This window comes from Scatophagus argus, chromosome 16 (genome assembly GCF_020382885.2).
Source record: "Scatophagus argus isolate fScaArg1 chromosome 16, fScaArg1.pri, whole genome shotgun sequence".
Taxonomy (NCBI): domain Eukaryota; kingdom Metazoa; phylum Chordata; class Actinopteri; family Scatophagidae; genus Scatophagus; species Scatophagus argus.
In genome coordinates this window covers 14,370,982-14,398,060 of record NC_058508.1, presented here as the reverse complement: position 1 = coordinate 14,398,060, position 27,079 = coordinate 14,370,982, and the positions used below count along the sequence as shown (strand labels likewise).

Below are 27,079 nucleotides of genomic sequence, written 5' to 3'. Positions count from 1 at the left end.
CATCTTGAACTCATGAATACAATTAATTAACCACTGGACACAGGAAAAACACAAAACTTTGAAAGTGTGGGCTGATTGTCTCATAACATCAAATCCAAAACTTTAACAACACAAGGACTGTAATAAAGGCAGGTGGATTACTTGTCCACACAGAAGACATGAGACCTACAAGTTAGTCATGTCTCTAAACACTATCACTGTGGTCAGGAGTGTCATGTACAGACTGAAAGTATTTTCTGTCCAAAGCTCCTCCTCCTGTCAGTCTCTCTCAGTTTCAGTGTTGTATTAAATTGCTCGTCCAGCACCTCCTCTCCTCATCCTCCAAAGCCTCTAATCTGTCAGCAGTGAGCTCACTTTCCAAGTTACAAGGCCATTCTCAGCACACACTGACAACATGCTGGGGACCCTCTGCTCTCTCATCACTGCTCTAACATGTAAGGAGGCTGACTTACTGCAGCTTTGAGCTCATGTTGGATTCATCAGTCTGTGTGTTTCTCTTCACTCCATGTCTTCTTCTTGCTTCCAGGTGTGAGTGGTGTGACGGTGCTGACACAGAAGCCTCCTGTTGTGTCACTGAGGACAGGAGAGACAGCCACCATGGACTGTAACCTGGGGACTGTTACTAACAGTGTAGCTCGCTGGTACAAACAGATTCCAGGAGGAGTTCCTCAGTTTGTTTTGTACTTTTTTCACAGCCACAGCTCTCCAACCTATGGCTCTGGTTTCTCTTCTCCCAAGTTCACATCTACTCATCAGTCACAATCTGATTATCGTTTGATCATCAACAATGTGGAAGAGGGAGACTCAGCAGTCTATTACTGTCAAACACATGACAGCTCTGTTGATGAGTGGGTATCACAGTGATTTCCACTGTGACAAAAACCTCCTCACTGAGCACTTCTGCTTTTTCAAACTGAAGCAAACATTGGCTGAGGTGTGGTTCCCACAAAGAAAGATCTTTATTCTAATCGGCAAATTTCATTTTCATTTCTGATTAAGGTTTAAAAAACAACAAATTTTAATTATAAAACAGACGTGAATAAGAAAAATTCCAAATCTACTCAACCAAAATCCAGCATAAAAACACTGATGACTCCAGATGAGCAAGGACATCAGTGAAGCAGTTTTAATGTAACAAGTCAGTCAAAGTGCTCACATTTGATAAGAAAATAAGTCGTAGAAGTTGTTAATAGTTCAGAAATGAGAAAATAATGAAGTTCTATGGTCACCCAACATATTCAGAGAAACACAATGTGGTTTCTATGTCTTTTCAAGCCCTTTTATGAAGCTTTCCCTCAAGAAAACTCAACAGAGAAGGAGCCATGAAGCAACATGACATCAGCTCCTCCCGACTGTTGATTTGATCCTCATCCAACCGAGACACCCACCAGGTGTAGTATCTGGAGCATATTCTGCTTGATGTCCTTCAAGGATCTGAAGAGTATTGTGGTGAATGTTTTCCTGGGGCCCCTCAGTAAATATGTCTCAAGTCCTGATTAGAGAAGAGTCCCAAGTTCAAAGGTAAATGGCATATAGGAAGAGGGTGTTTTCTTCCTCTCTTTCTGTTTCAACATAGATTTGAGGTCCCTTGGTGATTGACAGATGTCTTATCTCTTGTCTGTGTAAACAACCAACCCATACAAGCAGAGGGTCGAGATGATTTAACAGAGTGAACCATATTGGCCCGGATCCTCTCACATGCACGTGCTTAATTTGATGCTGAGCTTTTTGTAATAAACTTCTTATGCAAGCAAGACAGTGTCAACAGAGATCTCTTTCATTGTTCAGAATTTACTAGACTAAGGATCCCAAAAAGTAGATCAATAACCACATGAGAGTAAAGCTGTGAGCAAACAGTCAGTATGAATCAATCCAGACAACAGAGTGTGGAGACACCAGGGAAACTGAGAGCAGAGTGGCAGGGTGAGTGCAGTGTGGTCGTGGTGGCTTGCAGTTTTGCAACAGGTGAAATAGAAACACGGGAATCCAGGATGGGAAACCAGATGGGACTGGCGATGACTGGGGGATCAGTGCTGGGCTGGGCAGGCGGGCTGGAGGCAGTAAACCTGCAGCAGAGGAGATCAAAGTGGGAAATCAAATATAAGAAGATTCTCAGAAAATATTAAGGCTGAAGTGAAACGTATATGACAAAATAAGTCTGTACGATCTGGAGGACGTGGCAGGAATGAACCAGAGTTTAAATGCTGCTCGTCTTGGGAGGACTTGATTGTGGTAGATGAAGAGCAGCTGTGCAGGCGCTTTGGCAGAATGAAAGTACATCAGTTCTGAACATTTCTGCTCCAAGACAGAAACACACACAGACTCACACAGGGAGAAAATCACAGCTGCTAACAAAGACAAAAAGGAGGGACTGACAGACAGGACAACACTGAGTCCAGGGACCAAAACCCAAACCACATCACTCATTCTGAGGCAACAAAAACACAACAATTCTTAATTTCAGGTGATTTTACACTGACAGTATCAAAGTATGGAATATTATGGTCCTATAGATCCTTGAAGAATACAACAATGAAAGTTTCCCTTTTTGAAAAGACTTCCAAGTTTTGAAGTCGAAAGAAATGAAAGAAATCTTTTCATTGAACTATGAATGAAAATGGTGTTGAGTGTTGAAGCTCCTCCTCCTCCTCCTCCTCCTCCTCAGTGTCTTCATAAGCTTCAGTCTCTCTTGTCCTCACACTCCAACCCTGCTCACCTCTCAGCTGGACAGTAAGGGACGTTTACAGCACTGTGACAAAAACCTCCTCACAAACTACTTCTGCTTTTTGAGTCTCTCAAACATCAGCTAATGATCTCTATAACTACCCTATGTGGCGGGGCGGAGCGGAGGCCGCCCGAACTGGACCAGACAACACCACCTGGGGAATCTCACCCCAGGAAATACTACAGCCTATGTCAATTTGGCTAAGACCTCAATTACCTAACGGGCACACAGACTCGTTCACTTAAACCAAACAGAGACGTGGTTTCATAAATCAGACCAAATTTATTAGTATCAATTAAAATTAATAAATAAATATAAATTCCTGTAAAGAAGGAACAACAACAAAGGTGAATCAAATTATAAAAAAGGTATCAATTTTAATCAACAAGAGATTCTTTTATAAAAGAAACACTGAAATGATTTATTTTTAAACAAAATTAACAAAAGGGTGGACAGAAGCCAGCTAACGGGAGGCAGCCTACTGTAGGAGGTGTTCCAGGCGTGTAACCACTTACCCACCACGAGTGCTCACTGCAATCACTGAAAACAGTGCATCCCTTTAAACTGTGTGCCGGTGACCTTTAACTTCAGCCTGAAAGCAACAAAGGGAAGCTTTTTACTCGTGTTTTTTTATGTTTAATTCCACCTTGGTTCTTTTCATAGGTAGTTAAAGTTTGTGTCACTTGCTCCATAAACTCAACACCCACACTACACCACTGACTGCTGACCTAATACGAGATTGTTTACTTTGTGTTAACATAGATAGGGTTAACGTTAATTTCCTGCAGTTACGCTCTAGAACCATAATGACATTAAATGATGACACAATGTGAAACCAAAAACACAATTCAGTTTATCTGACTCCTCCTCCTCCTCCTCCTCTTGTCCTCCTCCTCAGTGTCTTCATAAGCTTCAGTCTCTCTTGTCCTCACACTCCAACCCTGCTCACCTCTCAGCTGGACAGTAAGGGACGTTTACAGCACACACTGACAACATGCTGGGGACCCTCTGCTCTCTCATCACTGCTCTAACATGTAAGGAGGCTGACTTACTGCAGCTTTGAGCTCATGTTGGATTCATCAGTCTGTGTGTTTCTCTTCACTCCATGTCTTCTTCTTGTTTCCAGGTGTGAGTGGTGTGACGGTGGTGACACAGAAGCCTCCTGTTGTGACACTGAGGACAGGAGAGACAGCCACCATGGACTGTAACCTGGGGACTGTTACTAACTATCAAGCTGTCTGGTACAAACAGATTCCAGGAGGAGTTCCTCAGTTTGTTCTGAGGTTTCATCACAGCTGGAGCTCTCCCTACTATGGCTCTGGTTTCTCTTCTCCCAAGTTCAAATCTACTCATCAGTCACAATCTGATTATCGTTTGATCATCAACAATGTGGAGGAGAGAGACTCAGCAGTTTATTACTGTCAAACATGGGACAGCTCTGTCAATGAGTACGTATCACAGTGATTTCCACTGTGACAAAAACCTCCTCACTGAGCACTTCTGCTTTTTCAAACTGAAGCAAACATTGGCTGAGGTGTGGTTCCCACAAAGAAAGATCTTTATTCTAATCGGCAAATTTCATTTTCATTTCTGATTAAGGTTTAAAAAACAACAAATTATAATTATAAAACAGATGTGAATAAGAAAAATTCCAAATCTGCTCAACCAAAATCCAGCATAAAAACACTGATGACTCCAGATGAACAAGGACATCAGTGAAGCAGTTGTAGTGTAACAAGTCAGTCAAAGTGCTCACAGTTGATAAGAAAATAAGTCATAGATGTTGTTAATAGTTCAGAAATGGAAAAATAATGAAGTTCTATGGTCATCCAACATATTAGAAAAGAAGAAGGAGAAAGTGACATATTTTGTCATTGGAGGGAACTCACTCCAACGAAATTTGTGCTCTGCATTTAACCCACCCAAGTGACGTGCACACACACAACAAACCCGGGGCAGTGGGCGACCGCGTGCAGCGCCCGGGGAGCAGTGGGGGTTAGGTACCTTGCTCAAGGGTACCTCAGCCATGGACACCGGTTCAGAGACACAATGTGTTTCCCTTTGCTTTTCAAGCCCTTTTATGAAGCTTTACCTCAAGAAAACTAAACAGAGAAGGAGCCACAAAGCAAACCAAGACCCCCACCAAGTTGGCCTGACAGGAACGTTACATTAGACATAAATAAAAGAATCAATAAGTGGTAAGGTAATAGCAAAAAACAAACGTGTTGTTTCATCAATATTACTTGATAAAAATGTAATGTCATTTATTGCATACTCACATACAACCTGAAGAGACAAATGACAGCAACATAACAGCTTGTGAATATTTCACTTTAAATATATGGCATCTGGTCTTTCTGGTGCTTCGTCTGCAGGCATCCACGTTGTTGCAAAGGGAAAAATCAAAACAAAAATCAACAATACAACAATAAAAGTTTTTTGAAATGACCTCCAGATATTCTGTGAAACGACAGAAATCTTTTCATGGAACTGTGAATGAAAAGGGTGTTGATTGTTGAAGCTCCTCCTCCTCCTCCTCCTCCTCCTCCGTGTCTTCATAAGCTTCAGTCTCTCTTGTCCTCACACTCCAACCCTGCTCACCTCTCAGCTGGACAGTAAGGGACGTTTACAGCACACACTGACAACATGCTGGGGACCCTCTGCTCTCTCATCACTGCTCTAACATGTAAGGAGGCTGACTTACTGCAGCTTTGAGCTCATGTTGGATTCATCAGTCTGTGTGTTTCTCTTCACTCCATGTCTTCTTCTTGCTTCCAGGTGTGAGTGGTGTGACGGTGCTGACACAGAAGCCTCCTGTTGTGACACTGAGGACAGGAGAGACAGCCACCATGGACTGTAACCTGGGGACTGTAGTCAATTATGCTCGCTGGTACAAACAGATTCCAGGAGGAGTTCCTCAGTATGTTCTGGCATTTTTTCACAACTGGGACTCCCCCAACTATGGCTCTGGTTTCTCTTCTCCCAAGTTCACATCCACTCATCAGTCACAATCTGATTATCGTTTGATCATCAACAATGTGGAGGAGGGAGACTCAGCAGTCTATTACTGTCAAGCATGGGACAACTCTGCTCAGCAGCACGTATCACAGTGATTTACACTGTGATAAAAACCTCCTCACTAAGCACTTCTGCTTTTTGAGTTTCTGACACATCAGCTGATGATCTCTATAACTTCCCTACATGAGCCTTTAAAAAACAGTACAGTAAACCAACATCTTCAATCTTCAAAAACAAATTTCATATAAGTATTCTTCCAATATATATCATGATCAAAAATGAAAAAAATATTATGTTTTTTCTTTACTTTTTCTTGTTTTGCTGTTTTTCTTTTGGACTTTATGACAAATCGAACAACACAGATAAGTGATAAACAACGATGGAGGGTCGTTACTGACATTGGATACAAGTGTTTGTGGTAAAGACTGGCACTGATCTTCTGTGATGCCCATTGGATGAAGAAATGCTCCTGTAGGATTCCAGTGTGTCAACAGGTCTAACCTGATGTGCAGCTTATTCTGATGAAATTGAGGTTTTTTTGTGATGGATTACAAATGTAAGGTTTTATGTACCATAATTTCTGGACTATAAGCCGCTACTTTTTTCACACGTTTTGAACCCTGGGGCTTAAACAATGATGCAGCTAATTTATTGATTTTGTCTTAAGACGAATGTGAAAACAAAAGAGAGACTGACACTGTGGACACCTGGGGGTTATAGACAATTGTGGCCTATATATGTACAAGTTTTTTTTTCTGTATAAATTTAGTGGGTGCGGCTTATATTCAGGTGCGTTCATGCGCTATTCTAGAAATTACGGTAGATGGGTGGGTGGGGTGGGGTTGCTGATGGGGATTGGGCATACAGTATAACACTGCATGTCCCACCTCAGCTCACTGAGAAAGGTGACTGTTTTCACCTGCTGAGAACTTACATGATTTCTCAGTACGAGATGTTTCTCCTTCACCCTGTTTAATTCAACCTTGGTTTGTTTTATGGGTAGTTAAAGTTTTTATCACTTGTTCCATGCACTCAACACCCACACTACACCACTGACTATTGAACTAATACAAGACTGTTTACTTTTTTGATACATTGATAGGGTTAACGTTAATTTCCTGTGGTTACGCTCGAGAACAAACCATAATGACATTAAATGATGACACGATGTGAAACCACAAACACACTTCAGATTATTTGACTCCACCTCCTCCTCCTCCTCCTCCTCCTCCTCCTCAGTGTCTTCATAAGCTTCAGTCTCTCTTGTCCTCACACTCCAACCCTGCTCACCTCTCAGCTGGACAGTAAGGGACGTTTACAGCACACACTGACAACATGCTGGGGACCCTCTGCTCTCTCATCGCTGCTCTAACATGTAAGATCTTCTTCTCATTCCTTTCACAGCCCATATTTTCACACTGAAGCCTTTCACTCATGGATTTTTCTGTGTATGTTGACAGATGTTGATGCAGTGATCGTGCTGACCCAGACGCCTGCTGTCCACACAGTTTCTCCAGGACAAGAGGTTGTTCTCAACTGCAACATTCAAAGATATGATAGAAATTATGTCAGTTGGTATAAACAGGTTCCTGGTGAAGCTCCTCAGTATGTCCTGAGATTTCACTATACTGACACGTCACCTGATGAGTATGGATCAGGATTCTCCTCAGACCGATTCAACTCTAAAGCCTCATCAAACATACATTACCAGTTGATCATAAAGCAGGCAGAAGCAGGAGACTCTGCTGTTTATTACTGTCAAACATGGGACGACTCTGCTGCTGCAGCTGTATCACAGTGATTTACACTGTGACAAAAACCTCCTCACAAACTACTTCTGCTTTTTGAGTTTCTGACACATCAACTGTTCTCTAACTACCTACATGAGACTTGAAAAAGAAAACAACAAATCAGAATTTTAACATGTTTTTAAGTCCAAAGTATTGAAGTTATTTAAGTCCAATTTCATTTAAGTTGACTTTCTCACCATTAACCATGAAGAAGCATTTAGAATTGTTGTTTTCTTGGTTTTGTTTTTATATTTTCATTGGGACTTGACAACATACTGAAAAAACACAAATGAGTCATAAACAAAGATAGACAAAACAAGGCAACTTTATAAGCCCATTTTTACAAGCAGTTTGTCTCAAAGGACTTTACGTAACATCATAGCAACATCCTCTGCCCTTTGATCCTCACGTCGACTCAAGAAAAACTCCCAGAAAAAAAGCTTTAACAGGGAAAAAAATGGGAGAAACCTCGGGGTGAGCAACAGAGGAGGGATCCCTCACCCAGGACAGTCAGATGTGCAATGGATGTTGTACAGGCAGGAAAGCAGTTAACAACTGCTAACAACATGAGATAGGCGGGGAATGTTCAGTCAGGGGAGAGCTGATGGAGGCTGATGGAGGCAGCTCCTGGTGGGCAGGCTGGACCATAAAGAGGGAAAACAGGAGCAACAGGTTGGTTAATGAGCAGGGACGGCAGACAGGGTAGAAGCAGAGGGAAGGAGGTGATGCAGGTGGAGGTTGGTGCCGGAGGATGGAGCTCTGGGGAAATCTGTGAAGACACAGAGAGAGTGCAAGACACCAAGACCAGACTACACAGTATAACAGATGAAGACAGAACAGCAAATGTGTAGAAGGAGAGGAGAGGAGAGGAGAGGAGAGGAGAGGAGGGGAGAGGAGAGGAGAGGAGGGGAGGTGGCTCCCTGTATCCTGATGTGTCCCCCAGCAGTCTAAGCCTATGACAGCATAGCTATGAAATGGTTCAGAGTTACCTGAGCCAGCCTTAACTATAAGCTCTATCATAGAGGAATGTTTTTAGCCTGCACTTAAATAGAGATTCACTCTTCACCTTGGAGACAAATGTTTGTGGTAAATATCTGCACCGATCTGTAAGTGGACTTTGATTTTAGAATATTAAACATATGTAAACAAATATCAGTGCAAGAACACGTCGACTCATTATTTTATATCTTCAAATCATTACTGAGTAAATCCACATCACAATCCTTCTGGACTTGTGCCTCACCACCACATACTTCCAATTCAACTATTCATTCTACAGGCAGAATCATGGGTGCACAATGGGCTCCCCTGTACATGGAGGAGGTGGAGAGCAGAGCTCTACATTCCTACATGGGAACAACACCCAGTCACTGGATCCGATATGTGGATGACACATGGGACAAAATCAAGACACAGGACATGAACGCTTTCACAGACCACATCAACGCACTGGACAGGAACATCAAGTTCACCCAGGAAGAAGACAACAACCTTGCCTTTCTGGACTGCGCGGTCCACATCATAGAGGATGGGCAACTCAACATAGAGGTTTACAGGAAATCCACACACACCGATCAGTACCTCCATTCTGACTCACACCACCCACTGGAAAACAAATCAGGGGTCATCAGTACCCTTCAGTCATGGGCAGACACCATTCCTACCACCAACAGAAGTAAGATGAGGAAACAGGGACACACTAGCACAGCCCTCAAACCCTGTGGTTGTCCCAGATGGGTCTTTCTAAAAACCAACAAGAAGAGGCCCACAGAGAGGAAGGACAACAGAAGGAGGAATGTCGTCATTCCATACATTGCAGGGGTTTCTGAAAAACGTATCCCAAAGATAAGACACCTAGACACAAGCTGGACAATGTGGTGTATGCACGGACCTGTACATTGAGGAGACCAAACAACTGCTACACAACTGCAAGGCCGAACACAGGAGGGCCAACTCCTCAGGACAGGACTCAGCTGTTCACCTACACCTCAAGGCTAAAGGACACTTTTTTGAGGACAACAACTTCCACATTTTGGCCAGGAAAGACAGATGGTTTGAGAGCAGGGTAAAGGAAGCCATTGTTGTCAACCTGGACAACAAACCAACCATCACTCAATTGGGGAGGCGATCTAACACACAACCTGTCACCCACATACAAGGTCCTCTTAGGAAAAATACCCAAAAGATTCACGTCTCACCTGCTTCCACCAGGTTCACATATCAAAGAGGCATGTGACAAAACCTACTCTGAAGGGGGTGTCAGCGGGTCATCAAACCCCCTGACCGTTAACACTTTCCCAGGTGACCCTGACAGCCCACTCAATAGGAGGGACCTGAGGCACCTTTGTTCCCCAATGCCGTTGTCACACCCACATTATATAAATTCCAGAACTCCACTCTGGTTAGAACAAAAGAAACTTCTTGGATGAGAGGCGAAATGTCCTCTAGAAAACATGTCCAGGTGCCTAACGGAACACTCCAGCATCAAAGGTTGCCAGATCCTCATACAACTGAATTAAAAGGATTAAAATCATCTATGTGTGTGTGATTGGTGCTGTCTGCACTTTATATGCAGCACTACGTCATGTGTAGCATATCAGCTGGTTTGATTTAATACGACTGTTTGAAGGTGACGTTTGGCTGCAGCAAGTTCAACATAAAATGATTCTTATAACATCCCTGCAGTCACTGACAGCCATGCAAGTTAATCTGCATTGTCTGAATGCTGCTGTTGTGAAGGAGAACATTTTCATCATTAACATTAGACTGAACTCACTGATGATATGTGGACTTTTAACATGATTTTTTTTTAACGACAAGATCTTAAACATTAGAGACAAAATTCAGCACCTACTGACCTCAGCTGATCCTGATGTAACATCAAACATTAGTGTCTTAGAACCAACAGTAGAAACAGATATTCATCTTGACTGCTTTTCACCTATCGATCCCCATCAGCTATACTCACTCATATATTCATCCAAGCCAACAACATGCCTCTTAGACCCCATCCCTACCAAACTTCTCAAAGAAGCTTTACCCTTACTTAGCACCTGTCTATTAGACATGATCAATCTGTCCCTGATAACAGGCCATGTACCCCAGTCCTTTAAAATAGCTGTAGTCAAACCTCTCCTTAAAAAACACACACTTGATCCAGAGGTTTTAAGCAACTATAGACCAATATCTAACCTTCCATTTCTTTCCAAGATCCTTGAAAGAACAGTCGCCAATCAGTTATATGACTTTCTTCAAAATAATAACTTATTTGAAACTTTTCAATCTGGCTTTAGAGCTCATCATAGCACAGAAACAGCATTGGTCAAAGTCACAAATGACCTCCTCCTGGCATCAGACAAGGGATTTATCTCTGTCCTTGTACTGTTAGACCTTAGTGCTGCATTTGACACCATTGACCACTCTATATTACTGCACAGATTGGAACACCTAATTGGCATCAAAGGAACTGCATTAAGCTGGTTTCAGTCTTATTTATCAGAGCGATTTCAATTTGTTCATGTTCATGATACATCGTCCACACTCTCAAAAGTTAGTCATGGAGTTCCCCAAGGTTCTGTCCTTGGGCCAATATTATTCAGCCTGTATATGCTCCCCATTGGTGATATTATTAGGAAACACTCCATACATTTTCATTGTTATGCGGATGACACGCAATTGTACTTATCAATGAAACCAGATGAAACAAATCAGCTAGTCAAGCTTCAGGCATGTCTTAAAGACATAAAAACCTGGATGACCAGCAACTTCCTACTTCTCAATTCAGACAAAACCGAAGTTATTGTTCTGGGCCCCGAACACCTTAGAAATAACTTATGCAGTGATATTGCATTGATAGATGGCTTAGCCGTGGCCTCAAGCTCCACTGTAAGAAATCTAGGAGTTATCTTTGACCAGGACATGTCCTTTAACTCGCACATTGCAAATATTTCAAAGACTGCATTCTTTCACCTCCGAAATATCGCAAAGATTAGGCACATCCTGAGTCAGAAAGATGCAGAAAAATTAGTCCATGCATTCATTACATCTAGACTGGATTACTGTAACTCCCTTCTATCAGGCTGCCCCAGTAAATCCATAAAAACTCTCCAGCTAATCCAGAACGCTGCAGCACGACTACTGACAAGAACCAGCATGAGAGACCATATTTCTCCTGTTCTGGCTTCTCTACATTGGCTACCTGTAAAATTCAGGATAGATTTTAAAATTCTCCTCCTCACTTATAAAGCCCTGAACGGTCAGGCACCATCCTATCTTAAAGAGTTAATAGTACCCTATTATCCCACCAGAACTTTGCGTTCCCAAAATGCAGGGCTACTTGTGGTTCCTAGAGTCCTCAAAAGTAGACTGGGAACCAGAGCCTTTAGTTATCAAGCTCCTCTGCTATGGAACCATCTTCCGGTTTCGGTCCGGGAGGCGGACACCCTCTCTATATTTAAGAGTAGACTAAAAACTTTCCTCTTTGATAAAGCTTATAGTTAGGGCTGGCCTAGGCCGGCCCCTAGTTATGCTGCTATAGGCTTAGACTGCCGGGGGCCCTCCCATGACGCACTGAGCTCTTTCTTCCTCTCCCTCTCCTTCTGCACACATTCATGTCCCATTAATGCATATTACTAACTCAACTTCTTCCCTGGAGTCCCTGTGCTTTCTTGTCCCGCAGATTCCTAGCGATCATGACTGGACCTCCTGCTGCGGTCCTGCTGTCGTCCTGCTCAAAACCTACTGCAATTACTACTGTTTAGTCATAATCTGATTTAAATCTGTTAAGACTCAGTACAGCTACTACCATTATTGTCACTACCATTGTTATCAAAATCACCATAATACCTTCTGTATACTTCATTGTCATTATCATTATCTACATTTCGATACTTCTGGTATTATTACTGCTGCTATGCATCTCTGCTTGTGTGCTCCTTCTCTCACGCCCCACCCCCTCTGCCTCTCTCCCTTGCTCTCTCTGTCGCTCTCCTGCTCTCTCTCTCTCTCTCTCTCTCTCTCTCTCTCTCTCTCAACCCAACCGGTCAAGGCAGATGGCCGCCCATCTTGAGCCGGGGTCTGCTCCGAGGTTTCTGCCTTCTAAAAGGCAGTTTTTCCTCGCCACTGTCGCCAAGTGCTTGCTCAAGGGGGAATGTTGGGCTCTCTCTATTTTACAATTTAATTAAAGAGTTTGGTCTAGACCTGCTCTAATTGGAAAGTGTCATGAGATAACTTTTGTTGTGAATTGGCGCTATATAAATAAACTGAATTGAATTGAATTGAATTTTAACATGTGCACCATGAAAAGAAAAGGAAGCAACAGAAGGTTCACAATCAGTCCTCAAGTCCAGCACAGTTTGTGAATAGAAGCAGACTGATGAAGTGAATGAGACGCTGACAGTGAAAGTTGGTCTCAACAGGATGTTTCAGTTCCACTCCCCTCATTAGTGAGAGTCAGGAGGTTTTTGTACAGCCATGTGTACAAACTGAATCACTGTGGTATTCGGACAAGGCACCAAGCTGATTGTGACAAGTAAGTACTTTTGAACTCATCACAAAACAGGACAGATTTTCTGTTTCTCATTCACATTCAGAGAAAATACTCAGTTCATATGTTGCTAAGTGTTTCAGGTATTTAACATGTTGTTCCCTCAACAACAGATTGACTTTCTTACATGTTTTCATGCCAGACTGAAAGATCTGCAAATGATTGCTGGATATTAAATATAATAGTATATAATAATTTAGTCTGCCGACATTCAAAAGTTTCTTAATTGATTGTGAAATTTTCAACTGTTGGGCAGAATTTACATGACTGTGTTGGTTTATTTTCATACTTTATGACAGATTTTAACATTTCAAAACCCCGTATTAAATGGTCTGTAGAGAATATTTTACATTGTGATGTCAAAACTAAATTATTGTACTTAGAAAAATCTTTGTGGCTTTTTCACACGAAATATTATTTTGATCTTTGGTGGTCAGAAAGACTCCACTAAAGCAAAGTGACTGCTGTCACCAGACTTTGTCACAGAGACTAAACTAAATTAAAAATGATTTTATAAATTAATGATCAAACATGATAGTATTGAACTAAATTGTAACTTTTTCTAATTAGAGACTAAAATAATAAATACATGTGTATGTTTGGAACACAAAGATTTTGCTCTAAGAAAAACACTGCTCATATTTTAGATTTTGATTCTAAATGTTCTCTCTGATTTAAAATGCTCCTTTTCCTCAGCGTGTTTGTCGTATTGTCAGCACAGTTTATAAATGAACTGTCATGTTTTGTGTCAGTGCTTTGATTTCTACTTATGTGATGAATGTCCTTGATGTATTTTCAGGCTCCAGCCTCCCTGCTCCTGTCCTGACGGTCTTGCCTCCGTCCACAGCTGAGCTCCAGTCCAACAAAGCCACTCTGGTCTGTCTGTCCAGTCAGTCTGTGCCTTTTGCAGATGTGAGCTGGTTGGCTGCTGGGAGTCCAGTGAGCAGTGGGATCTCTACCAGCACGCCTGTTCAGAAAGCAGACCACACTTTCCAAATCAGCAGCTATCTGGACATCCAGGCGTCAGACTGGAACATGAATAAGGTTTACACATGTAAAGTGTCTTTGGGCTCCAAAACTTCAGAGAAAACCATCAACAAGTCAGGCTGTCCCACTGCAGAACAGTAGAGGAGCAGAATGACCATTTCAGATGTGCTTCTTTACTGTTTGTGCTGTTTGCTCATCACAAGGTTTCCATGTTAGAAAAGATGTGTCTGCATGCTTGTAATAAATGTAGTGACAGTTAGGTGGAGGTGTTGTATCAGCTTTGCAACTGCTGCCTTTTTCAAGACTCATTCAATAAAAAACATTCTGATAAAACATTGTTTGTATTCATGTCTTCTGTCATTTAAAATGATGTCTTTTTCATTTCAGCAACATTTTATTTTTCACCTGATGTTCATCTCATCGACAATTAAAATAAATCCAAAACACACAGGAAAAAATCTGGAGTCCCTTCTTATTTGAACATTTAGGATTATTTTTAACTGAACTTTGAGGTCAAAGTGCAACAGAGAACAAGTTTTGTTGAAGTTGACTTTGTGTGGATTTAGTCAGCAGTTAAGATACAAATCAGACAAAATGAGCAAATGAAACTGAGTTTTCATGCTCCGTCAGTGAAGCATCACCTCTCTTCTCCTCCCTCTCTTCCTTCCCAGAATGCACCTGCAGGCCTCCTCTCCTTATTTAAAGCTCCATGTAAATGAGGAGGTCAAGCAGTAGCTAACATTTGCTGAGATATAATGTCTGTCTCATGTGCAGAGAGGAAACTTCTGCTCAGACTGTCCACATATAAAAATAAAATGAAGAGTAAGATTTTATTATTCTGAAACTGAAATAAAGTGCATATTTATCTGACACGTCTTGAACTCATTAACCCCATTAATTGACCACTGGACACAGGAAAAAGGCTGATTGTCTCATATCATCAATTTCAAAATCCCTAAACTACTGTAATAAAGGCAGGTGGATTACTTGTCCACTCAGGAGACATGAGACCTACAAGTTAGTCATGTCTCTAAACACTATCACTGTGGTCAGGAGTGTCATGTACAGACTGAAAGTATTTTCTGTCCAAAGCTCCTCCTCCTGTCAGTCTCTCTCAGTTTCAGTGTTGTATTAAATTGCTCGTCCAGCACCTCCTCTCCTCATCCTCCAAAGCCTCTAATCTGTCAGCAGTGAGCTCACTTTCCAAGTTACAAGGCCATTCTCAGCACACACTGACAACATGCTGGGGACCCTCTGCTCTCTCATCACTGCTCTAACATGTAAGGAGGCTGACTTACTGCAGCTTTGAGCTCATGTTGGATTCATCAGTCTGTGTGTTTCTCTTCACTCCATGTCTTCTTCTTGTTTCCAGGTGTGAGTGGTGTGACGGTGCTGACACAGAAGCCTCCTGTTGTGGCACTGAGGACAGGAGAGACAGCCACCATGGACTGTAACCTGGGGACTGTAGTTAATACTGCTTTTTGGTACAAACAGATTCCAGGAGGAGTTCCTCAGTTTGTTTTGTATTTTTATCACACCATGAGTTCTCCCACCTATGGCTCTGGTTTCTCTTCTCCCAAGTTCAAATCTACTCATCAGTCACAATCTGATTATCGTTTGATCATCAACAATGTGGAGGAGGGAGACTCAGCAGTCTATTACTGTCAAACATGGGACAGCTCTGTCAATGAGTGGGTATCACAGTGATTTCCACTGTGACAAAAACCTCCTCACTGAGCACTTCTGCTTTTTGAGTCTCTGAAGCTTGTCTGGTCAAAGTTGAGCCATCAAACAGACTCAGTGTAAAGTCAAAGTGTGTACAATATTTTTTTCATACTTTCTATATTTCCAATTGGATTCATTGACACATTAATCGATTTATTTATTTGTAGTTTTCTTGCATTCTTATATAATTCAAACAGTAATAAAGAATAAGCAACACAACAGTAAATTAACTTAACGTTCATGATATGATACCCAATTTCATTTCATTAGGATTTCTGCTTTTTGATTCTCTTAACAAATTCTTCCATTCCTTTACAGTCCTTCTGTGTTGCTTCTGTTTTGTGTCCTCACAGCAGAGTTTGGAGCTCATTGTTTGTTTGTTTGTTTTTTTTTCATCATCATTTTTGTCAGCTTCCTCTTGGGGAGCTCCCGTCCCAACTTGTCCCAGCTTGTGGGAAAACAGTTATCACATGTGATACTGTGACCACAGAGTCTCTGCATCCTGCTGGTGCTGATTTCTTCTTCCATACTAACAGAACATGTATAACAGGGACTTCACTGAAACATCTCCTGAAGTTAATAATGTTGATGAAAAGGACATCAGCGGGATTCCAGAAACAACAAGGAAAAATCAGTGGCATGAACCTGGAGAAATACAACAAAAACAGTAAACAACAACAACAAATGGTCAAATAAAAATACCACTTTGGCCAGACAATTTATGAAGATTTTCAAATAATGATGTTTGAAAAAGATGATGACAAAGGAGGGATAAACATCACATCCACCACAGTGCAACAAACATGATGGAAACACTGGCACCATGTTGTCCTCATGATTCAGTCCTTTTTCCTGAATGAAAACAGTGTTGTAGCTCCTCCTCCTGCTCCTGTTCCTCCTCTTCTCCTCAGTGTCTTTGAGAGGCGTTAATTCTGCTTACAAATCTGCAACGATGACACGGAGTGAAATCACAACACAATTTACTTTATGTAACTCCTCCTCCTCCTCTTGTCCTCCTCCTCAGTGTCTTCATAAGCTTCAGTCTCTCTTGTCCTCACACTCCAACCCTGCTCACCTCTCAGCTGGACAGTAAGGGACGTTTACAGCACACACTGACAACATGCTGGGGACCCTCTGCTCTCTCATCGCTGCTCTAACATGTAAGATCTTCTTCTCATTCCTTTCACAGCCCATATTTTCACACTGAAGCCTTTCACTCATGGATTTTTCTGTGTATGTTGACAGATGTTGATGCAGCCAAAGTGCTGACCCAGACGCCTGCTGTCCACACAGTTTCTCCAGGACAAGAGGTTGTTCTCAACTGCAACATTCAGAGGGATGACAATAAATATGTGTTTTGGTATAAACAGGTTCCTGGTGAAGCTCCTCAGTATGTCCTGAGATTTTACCACAGCCACAGTTCACCCGATAACTATGGATCAGGATTCTCCTCAGACCGATTCAACTCTAAAGCCTCATCAAACATAGATTACCAGTTCATCATAAAGCAGGCAGAAGCAGGAGACTCTGCTGTTTATTACTGTGACACATGGGACAGCTCTGCTCAGCAGTACGTATCACAGTGATTTACACTGTGACAAAAACCTCCTCACAAACTACTTCTGCTTTTTGAGTCTGTGACACATTTTGACTGGGTCTGAAGAAATAAACCAAAGCTGTTTGTAATTTCTTTATGTTTAATAGTATTGATATGTTTTTTTCAAACAAGCAACCCTTTTTTTTAGATGTGAAAATAATGTTCATTCATTTATTTTTTTTGAAGGGACATTCCTCGAAATAAATAGCTAACAGATGAAGCTGATATAAAATCACTAAAGCACAGGTTCCTGAATTGTCTTCAATCATAATAATGTTGAGGTGAATATTTTGGGAATGAAATACTGAGATGAACGCAGGTGAAGGAAAACAATACGCCCTCTTAATCATATAATCACTAGATAAATATACTGATCATGGTTTTCAGGTTTGTGTTATAAAGCCTTATAAGAAAGGTGTTACAATTTCAATCTGAACTAATTTTAGATTTACAATAACAAAAACAACACACTCTCACAGGGAAATAAAGTTACAAAGTTTAATAATTAAAGATATATATATAGAGAGAGAGAAAATAAAAGCAGGAAGTTTCCAAAGATAACAGAAGAATGCAAACAATAATTCAGGTGTTGGTGTGGCAGGTGAGCATAATGTGGACGGGGGAGTCTCCAAAATGATGGGTGGTGACCACAGATTATCCAGGGGGTACGGAGACGTGGGGAAGCCAGGGAGATCCAGGGAAGACATGAGGATGAGCTGGGACAAAAGAGGGAAAAATGACTGAATGTTCTCAACAGGTAAGAAATCACAAAAGCAAACAGACCACTTGGCTTGAGAGTACATGGTGGACAAATGTGGCAGAGACGGAGGGAAAGGGCCAGTCTGTCGATGCAGCAGTCTTGGGGTGGAGTTGATTGCAGTGAGTGAGTGGCAGGTGAAGAGGCAGCAAGAGAGAAGGTCACCACGCCCAACTCCAGACACACATACACACACACAAACACAGAAAGGGACGACCAACAGGGACAAACAGAAGAGAACAACAGGATACACAGTGTGAAGAGAGTACTGACAGACCCTGACAGACAAAGTAAAGGGAAAGTGAATCTCATATCACCACTGGAGAAGATAACATTCACAGGTAAAAATAACAAACAAAACAACAACAATAACAAAACGCATCAACAGACTTTCAAACACAACAAAACAACCCAAATCTTTTATGACCAACAGGAGCTCATTGAGGTCAGTTGGAGGAGTATAAATGTGTTTGCTGAGGTGAACCACAGAGATGGACTTTGTTGATCAGACCCCATCAACAGGTTACATCATCATCAGACATAAAACCCATGAAGACAGGACATAAGTGGACTCACCTGGAGTCGAGAAGATGATGGTGGTGCAGCAAAGCCAACACATGGAGGATGAAACCTTCCAGATGGATGACTTGGACCATCCTGAGGGATAACGTGGTGATGGAGAGGTGGAGGATTGTGCAGTCGTAGCTCTGAAAGACTGAATGATGGAAACACAATGACATTTAAAAACCAACATCTGAGGACTGATTGGCTTGAGGAAGGCAAGATGAGGTGATGACAGGACTGTGAAGGAAAGGGATTGTAAGAGCTTGTGAAAGTGGAGGAGACAGAGTAGACTGGAGCCAGAAGATAGCCAGAAATTCAAAAGTAAAAAGGAAAAGATCTTCCTTGTTAAACATTTTGTCAAAGCTTCACTAAAACTGCTTTAAATTGAAACCACATAATGTAGTTGATTATGAGGTTAACAGCACTTATTGTGGAAGCTCCTCCTCCTCCTCCTCCTCCTCCTCTTGTCCTCCTCCTCAGTGTCTTCATAAGCTTCAGTCTCTCTTGTCCTCACACTCCAACCCTGCTCACCTCTCAGCTGGACAGTAAGGGACGTTTACAGCACACACTGACAACATGCTGGGGACCCTCTGCTCTCTCATCACTGCTCTAACATGTAAGGAGGCTGACTTACTGCAGCTTTGAGCTCATGTTGGATTCATCAGTCTGTGTGTTTCTCTTCACTCCATGTCTTCTTCTTGTTTCCAGGTGTGAGTGGTGTGACGGTGCTGACACAGAAGCCTCCTGTTGTGACACTGAGGACAGGAGAGACAGCCACCATGGACTGTAACCTGGGGACTGTAGATAATACTGCTCGCTGGTACAAACAGATTCCAGGAGGAGTTCCTCAGTATGTTCTGAGTTTTCATCACGGCTGGAGCTCTCCCGACTATGGCTCTGGTTTCTCTTCTCCCAAGTTCACATCTACTCATCAGTCAAAATCTGATTATCGTTTGATCATCAACAATGTGGAGGAGGGAGACTCAGCAGTCTATTACTGTCAAACATATGACAGCTCTGTTGATGAGTGGGTATCACAGTGATTTCCACTGTGACAAAAACCTCCTCACAAACTACTTCTGCTTTTTGAGTCTCTGACACATCAGCTAATGATCTCCATAACTACCCTACATGAGACTTTAAAAAACAGTACAGTAAACCAACATCTTAAATCTTCAAAAACAAATTTCATGTAAGTGTTCTTCCAATATATATCACGATCAAAAATGAAAAAATAATTATGTTTGTTCTTTACTTCTCCTTGTTTTGCTGTTTTTCTTTTGGACTTGATGACAAATCGAACAACACAGATAAGTGATAAACAACGATGGAGGGTCGTTACTTACATTGGATACAAGTGTTTGTGGTAAAGATCGGCACTGATCAGTTTGTGGACTTTGAATTTAGAATATTAAACACATTTTTAAAATTTGCACAGAGACTGGGAGAGTGACAGCTCTAACAAATAATAACTTAGCAACTTAGCACAACACTAAGCATGTTGAAAAGGAGATTAATTGATCCAATCCCTGGAGTTAAAGATGTTTAAGATAAGAACATCAGCACAAATGAGTTGTTGTGACAACTTATTGCTAACTGATGCAAATTCGAAATATTGCACAAACAATCTATTCTTAGACTCATCATTCAACATGACCAAATAAAAGATACATACAAAATTGAATATATTAATGAATGAAAAGAGTGTTGAGTGTTGAAGCTCCTCCTCCTCCTCCTCCTCCTCTCTTTCTTTATAAGCTTCAGTCTCTCCTGCTCACCTCTCAGCTGGACAGTCAGAGACGTCACCCCAAGAGGAGAGACCTTTTGGAAGGATGTGTTAAGTTCCTCCTGTGAAAAATCTTTGAGTGATATCTCATAACATGTGAGGGATTTAACAGCAACAATTGATGCCACAGCATCATCCCTCCTGCTTCTCACAGGACTAAAAATCAAATGAACATTTTTTAAGGAACACATAATGTGACTGTGGGAACTGATTAAAACTGATTACCGTATTTTCTGGACTATAGAACGCATCTGAGTATAAACTGAACCCACCAAATTAAAAAAAATAATAATATTTGTACATATATAGGCTGCACTTGACTATAAGCCGCAGGTGTCCACATTGTAACATGACATACATTTTCAAGTTCGGGCCATCTGCTTTTATTACCTCCGAAACGGGCCGTCAGCCTGTAAAAATCTATAGATTAGTCGCATCGTTGTTTAGGCCGCAGAGTTGAAGGCATGGGAAAAAAGTAGCGGCTTACACTCCGGAAAATAGGGTATTTAAAATACAGTGGTTGTCATAAGAAAAATATAATCACATATATATTATATAATATAATAAGTTGGATGTAAAATAATAAAAAAATAATCAAAAAATTTTTATGACACACAAGAAAACATGCATACATGCTTCTTTTATAAATGCCTTCAAGACATTCTGTGGAACCACCACATAAATCTTGTAATTGATATATTGAAAGAAAGCACTTTTGAGTTGAGTGTAGAAGCTCCTCCTCCTCCTCCTCCTCCTCCTCCTCAGTGTCTTCATAAGCTTCAGTCTCTCTTGTCCTCACACTCCAACCCTGCTCACCTCTCAGCTGGACAGTAAGGGACGTTTACAGCACACACTGACAACATGCTGGGGACCCTCTGCTCTCTCATCACTGCTCTAACATGTAAGGAGGCTGACTTACTGCAGCTTTGAGCTCATGTTGGATTCATCAGTCTGTGTGTTTCTCTTCACTCCATGTCTTCTTCTTGTTTCCAGGTGTGAGTGGTGTGACGGTGCTGACACAGAAGCCTCCTGTTGTGTCACTGAGGACAGGAGAGACAGCCACCATGGACTGTAACCTGGGGACTGTTACAAACAGTGAAGCTCGCTGGTACAAACAGATTCCAGGAGGGGTTCCTCAGTATGTTCTGAGTTTTTATCACGGCTGGAGCTCTCCCAGCTATGGCTCTGGTTTCTCTTCTCCCAAGTTCACATCAACTCATCAGTCACAATCTGATTATCGTTTGATCATCAACAATGTGGAGGAGGGAGACTCAGCAGTCTATTACTGTAAAACATGGGACAGCTCTGCTAAGCAGTACGTATCACAATGATTTCCACTGTGACAAAAACCTCCTCACTGAGCACTTCTGCTTTTTCAAACTGCAGCAAACGTTGGGTGAAGGGAAGTTGCTACAAGCAAAGATCTTTATTCTATTCAGCAAATTTTGCAAAGAGGTCATTAATGTTGAATCATCAAAATATCAAGATTATTAAATAGACATGAATAATAGAAATTCCAAATCTACTCACCTGAAATCAAACATCATCAAACACATCATTAGGAAGGTCAGCCATGTTGTGGACGAGGACCTGGACTCTCTGACAGTGGTGTCTGAGAAGAGGATGTTGTCCAAAAAAAGGACTATACTGGACTTTCCCTCTCCCCCTCTCCACAATGTGCTGATCAGCTACAGGAGCTCGTTCAGCAAGAGACCGCGATGCACCACAGAGCGACACAGGAAATCATTCCTGCCTATCGCCACCAAACTGTTAAACTCTGGACTGTGACGGACACACATACTTTTATATATGAAATGTATATAAATATGTTACACATGTAAATACGTTGGCCCTGCGACTGACTGGCGACCAGTCCAGGGTGAACCCCGCCTCTCGCCCGTAGTCAGCTGGGATAGGCTCCAGCTCCCCCGTGACCCTGACGGATAAGCGGTATAGAAAATGGATGGATGGATGGATGTTACACATGTAAATACGTGTAATTTTTAGATTTATACTTATCTTGTTGTTGAACCTATTTTTATATCTTTTAACTATCTTTCTTGGTCAGGAAAACTGCAAGTGCAAAGCGTGTGCAAAAAAGAATTTCCCCTAAGAGATAAATAAAGGACTTCTGATTCTGATAAAAGTACTGATGACTCCCAGTGAACAAGTCAATCAGTATCAGTCAAGCAGTTTTAGTGTAACAAGTCAGTCAAAGTGCTCACAGTTGATAAGAAAATAAGTCATAGATGTTGTTAATAGTTCAAAAATGGAAAAATAATGAAGTTCTATGGTCACCCAACATATTAGAAAAGAAGAAGAAGAACGTGACATATTTTGTCATTGGAGGGAACTCACTCCAACGAAATTCGTGCTCTGCATTTAACCCACCCAAGTGACGTACACACACACAACAAACCCGGGGCAGTGGGCGACCGCGTGCAGCGCCCGGGGAGCAGTGGGGGTTAGGTACCTTGCTCAAGGGTACCTCAGCCATGGACACCGGTTCAGAGACACAATGTGTTTCCCTTTGCTTTTCAAGCCCTTTTATGAAGTTTTCCCTCAAGAAAACTAAACAGAGAAGGAGCCACAAAGCAAACCAAGACCCCCACCAAGTTGGCCTGACAGGAACGTTACATTAGACATAAATAAAAGAATCAATAAGTGGTAAGGTAATAGCAAAAAACAAACGTGTTGTTTCATCAATATTACTTGATAAAAATGTAATGTCATTTATTGCATACTCATATACAACCTGAGGAGGCAAATGACAGCAACATAATAGCTTGTGAATATTTCACTTTAAATATATATGGCATCTGGTCTTTCTGGTGCTTCGTCTGCAGGCATCCACGTTGTTGCAAAGGAAAAATCAAAACAAAAATCAACAATACAACAATAAAAGTTTTTTGAAATGACCTCCAGATATTCTGTGAAACGAAAGAAATCTTTTCATTGAACTGTGAATGAAAAGGGTGTTGAGTGTTGAAGCTCCTCCTCCTCCTCCTCTTGTCCTCCTTCTCAGTGTCTTCATAAGCTTCAGTCTCTCTTGTCCTCACACTCCAACCCTGCTCACCTCTCAGCTGGACAGTAAGGGACGTTTACAGCACACACTGACAACATGCTGGGGACCCTCTGCTCTCTCATCGCTGCTCTAACATGTAAGATCTTCTTCTCATTCCTTTCACAGCCCATATTTTCACACTGAAGCCTTTCACTCATGGATTTTTCTGTGTATGTTGACAGATGTTGATGCAGCCAAAGTGCTGACTCAGACGCCTGCTGTCCACACAGTTTCTCCAGGACAAGAGGTTGTTCTCAACTGCAACATTCAAAGAGATGAAAGCTACTATGTCAGTTGGTATAAACAGGTTCCTGGTGAAGCTCCTCAGTATGTCCTGAGATTTTACCATGGCCACAGTTCTCCCGATAACTATGGATCAGGATTCTCCTCAGACCGATTCAACTCTAAAGCCTCATCAAACATAGATTACCAGTTCATCATAAAGCAGGCAGAAGCAGGAGACTCTGCTGTTTATTACTGTGCTACATGGGACAACTCTGCTAAGGAGAGCGTATCACAGTGATTTACACTGTGACAAAAACCTCCTCACAAACTACTTCTGCTTTTTGTGTCTGTGACACATTTTGACTGGGTCTGAAGCCATGAACAACTTATATAACTACCGAATTTAGATTTTAATGTGGACTCAACACACTGAATAAACACATATGAGTTATAAACAAAGATAGAGGGTCATCCATCACCTTTAAGACAAGTGTTTCGTTAAATATCTGCACTCATAAGTGGACTTCGATTTGAGAATATTAAACACATTTAAACAAATATCAGTGCAAAAACATGTCAACTCATGATTTTAATCTTTACTGAGTAAATCCACAGAATCACAAATTTTACGTGATCTGCATAAATTTGGATTAAATGGATTTTGAACAGCTCTGTGTGTGTGATTGGTGCTGTCTGCACTTTATATGCAGCACTGCATTTCGAAAATATCAAAGTCCCAATAAGTTTACGATATTGGACTTTTAACACCGTTGGTTCATCTGAGGTCTAACAGGGGGTTTGACCTTGCAGGTGTTTAACTGACCACAAACATCACAAAAATCACCATGTGGCATAACACAAACAGACTTGTAATTAGTGAATGTTGGCCAACAAAATGAACATAAAGTTGTTAATGTTTTGTCCATATATGAAATATTTCTTGATAACCAGACTTTATGATACTTTCTGTGTTTAATTATGGTCAGTGAGGTCTGTGGCACCTCCAACAATGTCAACATAACATAGAGTCAACAGAGTTATGGAATTAAATCTACGGAGGAGACCACTTGAGCATCAGACACTATGTGGTTAAATATATATTAACCATCATATCAATTAGTTTGATCAAATTTAATTGTTTGAAGGTGACTTTTGGCTGCAGCAAGTTCAACATAAAATGATTCTTATAACATCCCTGCAGTCACTGACAGCCATGCAAGTTAATCTGCATTGTCTGAATGCTGCTGTTGTGAAGGAGAACATTTTCATCATTAACATTAGACTGAACTCACTGATGATATGTGGACTTTTAACATGTGCACCATGAAAAGAAAAGGAAGCAACAGAAGGTTCACAATCAGTCCTCAAGTCCAGCACAGTTTGTGAATAGAAGCAGACTGATGAAGTGAATGAGACGTTGACAGTGAAAGTTGGTCTCAACAGGATGTTTCAGTTCCACTCCCCTCATTAGTGAGAGTCAGGAGGTTTTTGTACAGCCATGTGTACAAACTGAATCACTGTGGTATTCGGACAAGGCACCAAGCTGATTGTGACAAGTAAGTACTTTTGAACTCATCACAAAACAGGACAGATTTTCTGTTTCTCATTCACATTCAGAGAAAATACTCGATTCATATGTTGCTAAGTGTTTTAAGTATTTAACATGTTGTTCCCTCAACAACAGATTGACTTTCTTACATGTTTTCATACCAGACTGTCTTTGACGGAAACAGAAAGATCTGATTGCTGGATTTTTCTCCCGACATTCAAAAGTTTCTTAATTGATTGTGAATTTTTGAACTGTTGGGCAGAATTTACATGACTGTGTTGGTTTATTTTCACACTTTATGAAAGGTGTTAACATTTCAAAACCCCGTATTAAATGATCTGTAGAGAATATTTTACATTGTGATGTCAGAACTAATTATTGTGCTTAGAAAAATCTTTGTGTCTGTTTCACATGAAACATTATTTTGATCTTCGGTGGTCAGAAAGACTCCACAAAAGCAAAGTGACTGCTGTCACCAGACTTTGTCACAGAGACTAAACTAAATTAAAATGATTTCATGAATTGATTTTCAAAAACGGAGATATTGAACGAAATGATACGTTTTTCCAATTTGAGACTAAAATAATCAAAATATGTGTAAGTCTGAAATACAAAGATGCTGCTGATATTTTAGATTTTGATTCTAAATGTTTTCTCTGATTTAAAATGCTCCTTTTCCTCAGCGTGTTTGTCATATTGTCAACACAGTTTATAAATGAACTGTCATGTTTTGTGTCAGTGCTTTGATTTCTACTTATGTGATGAATGTCCTTGATGTATTTTCAGGCTCCAGCCTCCCTGCTCCTGTCCTGACGGTCTTGCCTCCGTCCACAGCTGAGCTCCAGTCCAACAAAGCCACTCTGGTCTGTCTGTCCAGTCAGTCTGTGCCTTTTGCAGATGTGAGCTGGTTGGCTGCTGGGAGTCCAGTGAGCAGTGGGATCTCTACCAGCACGCCTGTTCAGAAAGCAGACCACACTTTCCAAATCAGCAGCTATCTGGACATCCAGGCGTCAGACTGGAACATGGATAAGGTTTACACATGTAAAGTGTCTTTGGGCTCCAAAACTTCAGAGAAAACCATCAACAAGTCAGACTGTCCCACTGCAGAACAGTAGAGGAGCAGAATGACCATTTCAGATGTGCTTCTTTACTGTTTGTGCTGTTTGCTCATCACAAGGTTTCCATGTTAGAAAAGATGTGTCTGCATGCTTGTAATAAATGTAGTGACAGTTAGGTGGAGGTGTTGTATCAGCTTTGCAACTGCTGCCTTTTTCAAGACTCATTCAATAAAAAACATTCTGCTAAAACATTGTTTGTATTCATGTCTTCTGTCATTTAAAATGATGTCTTTTCCTTGCAGCAACATTTTATTTTTCATCTGATGTTCATCTCATGGACAATTAGAATAAATCCAAAACACACAGGAAAAGTCTGGTGTCCCTTCTTATTTGAACATTTAAGATTATTATTTTAACTGAACTTTGAGATCAACATGCAACAGAGAACAAGTTTTGTTGAAGTTGACTTTGTGTGGATTTGGTCAGCAGTTAAGATACAAATCAGACAAAATGAGCAAATGAAACTGAGTTTTCATGCTCCGTCAGTGAAGCATCACCTCTCTTCTCCTCCCTCTCTTCCTTCCCAGGATGCACCTGCAGGCCTCCTCTCCTTATTTAAAGCTCCATGTAAATGAGGAGGTCAAGCAGTAGCTAACATTTGCTGAGATATAATGTCTGTCTCATGTGCA

The 27,079-nt window shown here is 41.2% G+C and overlaps 2 protein-coding genes across 14 annotated transcripts in view; both read left to right on the top strand.

Moving 5' to 3' along the window:
- The window catches only part of LOC124073788 (immunoglobulin lambda-1 light chain-like), a 37,129-nt gene extending 10,496 nt beyond the window's left edge, over positions 1-26,633 (top strand). Inside the window, exons 1-5 of one of the 11 annotated variants that reach the window (XM_046416287.1) lie at positions 15,126-15,345; positions 19,417-19,714; positions 24,045-24,069; positions 25,306-25,339; positions 26,119-26,633. In XM_046416287.1, coding sequence (XP_046272243.1) covers positions 15,306-15,345; positions 19,417-19,714; positions 24,045-24,069; positions 25,306-25,339; positions 26,119-26,447 — 726 coding nt within the window. In that variant the 5' untranslated portion in view covers positions 15,126-15,305 and the 3' untranslated portion in view covers positions 26,448-26,633. Of the gene's footprint in view, positions 1-15,125; positions 15,346-15,437; positions 15,761-16,880; positions 16,951-17,035; positions 17,365-19,284; positions 19,325-19,416; positions 19,740-21,341; positions 21,396-21,487; positions 21,814-24,044; positions 24,070-25,305; positions 25,340-26,118 lie in introns of those variants that run through there. The other 10 variants (XM_046416283.1, XM_046416282.1, XM_046416284.1 and 7 more) reach the window with 10 other exon arrangements.
- LOC124073787 (immunoglobulin lambda-1 light chain-like) lies at positions 175-14,398 on the top strand. Of its 3 annotated transcripts, none has more exons than XM_046416273.1 (4): positions 175-434; positions 3,852-4,177; positions 13,030-13,063; positions 13,878-14,398. In XM_046416273.1, exons 1-4 carry the CDS (start codon positions 395-397, stop codon positions 14,204-14,206), a joined length of 729 nt encoding a protein of 242 aa, XP_046272229.1. In that variant the 5' UTR covers positions 175-394; the 3' UTR covers positions 14,207-14,398. The 3 variants fall into 3 exon arrangements, with proteins under 3 accessions (XP_046272229.1, XP_046272230.1, XP_046272231.1); XM_046416274.1 differs by lacking the exon at positions 175-434 and adding an exon at positions 3,694-3,759; XM_046416275.1 differs by lacking the exons at positions 175-434; positions 3,852-4,177 and adding exons at positions 5,358-5,411; positions 5,504-5,826.
- Positions 26,634-27,079: the final 446 nt, after the last annotated feature.

What these genes read in the sequence shown, in the direction of transcription:
- LOC124073787 (XM_046416273.1), top strand. Translation starts at nt 395, where the DNA reads ATGCTGGGGACCCTCTGCTCTCTCATCACTGCTCTAACAT. An exon ending in ACAGCTCTGTCAATGAGTAC is followed by an intron (nt 4,178 to 13,029) that starts GTATCACAGTGA and finishes TGAATCACTGTG; the next exon opens with GTATTCGGACAAGGCACCAA. An exon ending in CACCAAGCTGATTGTGACAA is followed by an intron (nt 13,064 to 13,877) that starts GTAAGTACTTTT and finishes ATGTATTTTCAG; the next exon opens with GCTCCAGCCTCCCTGCTCCT.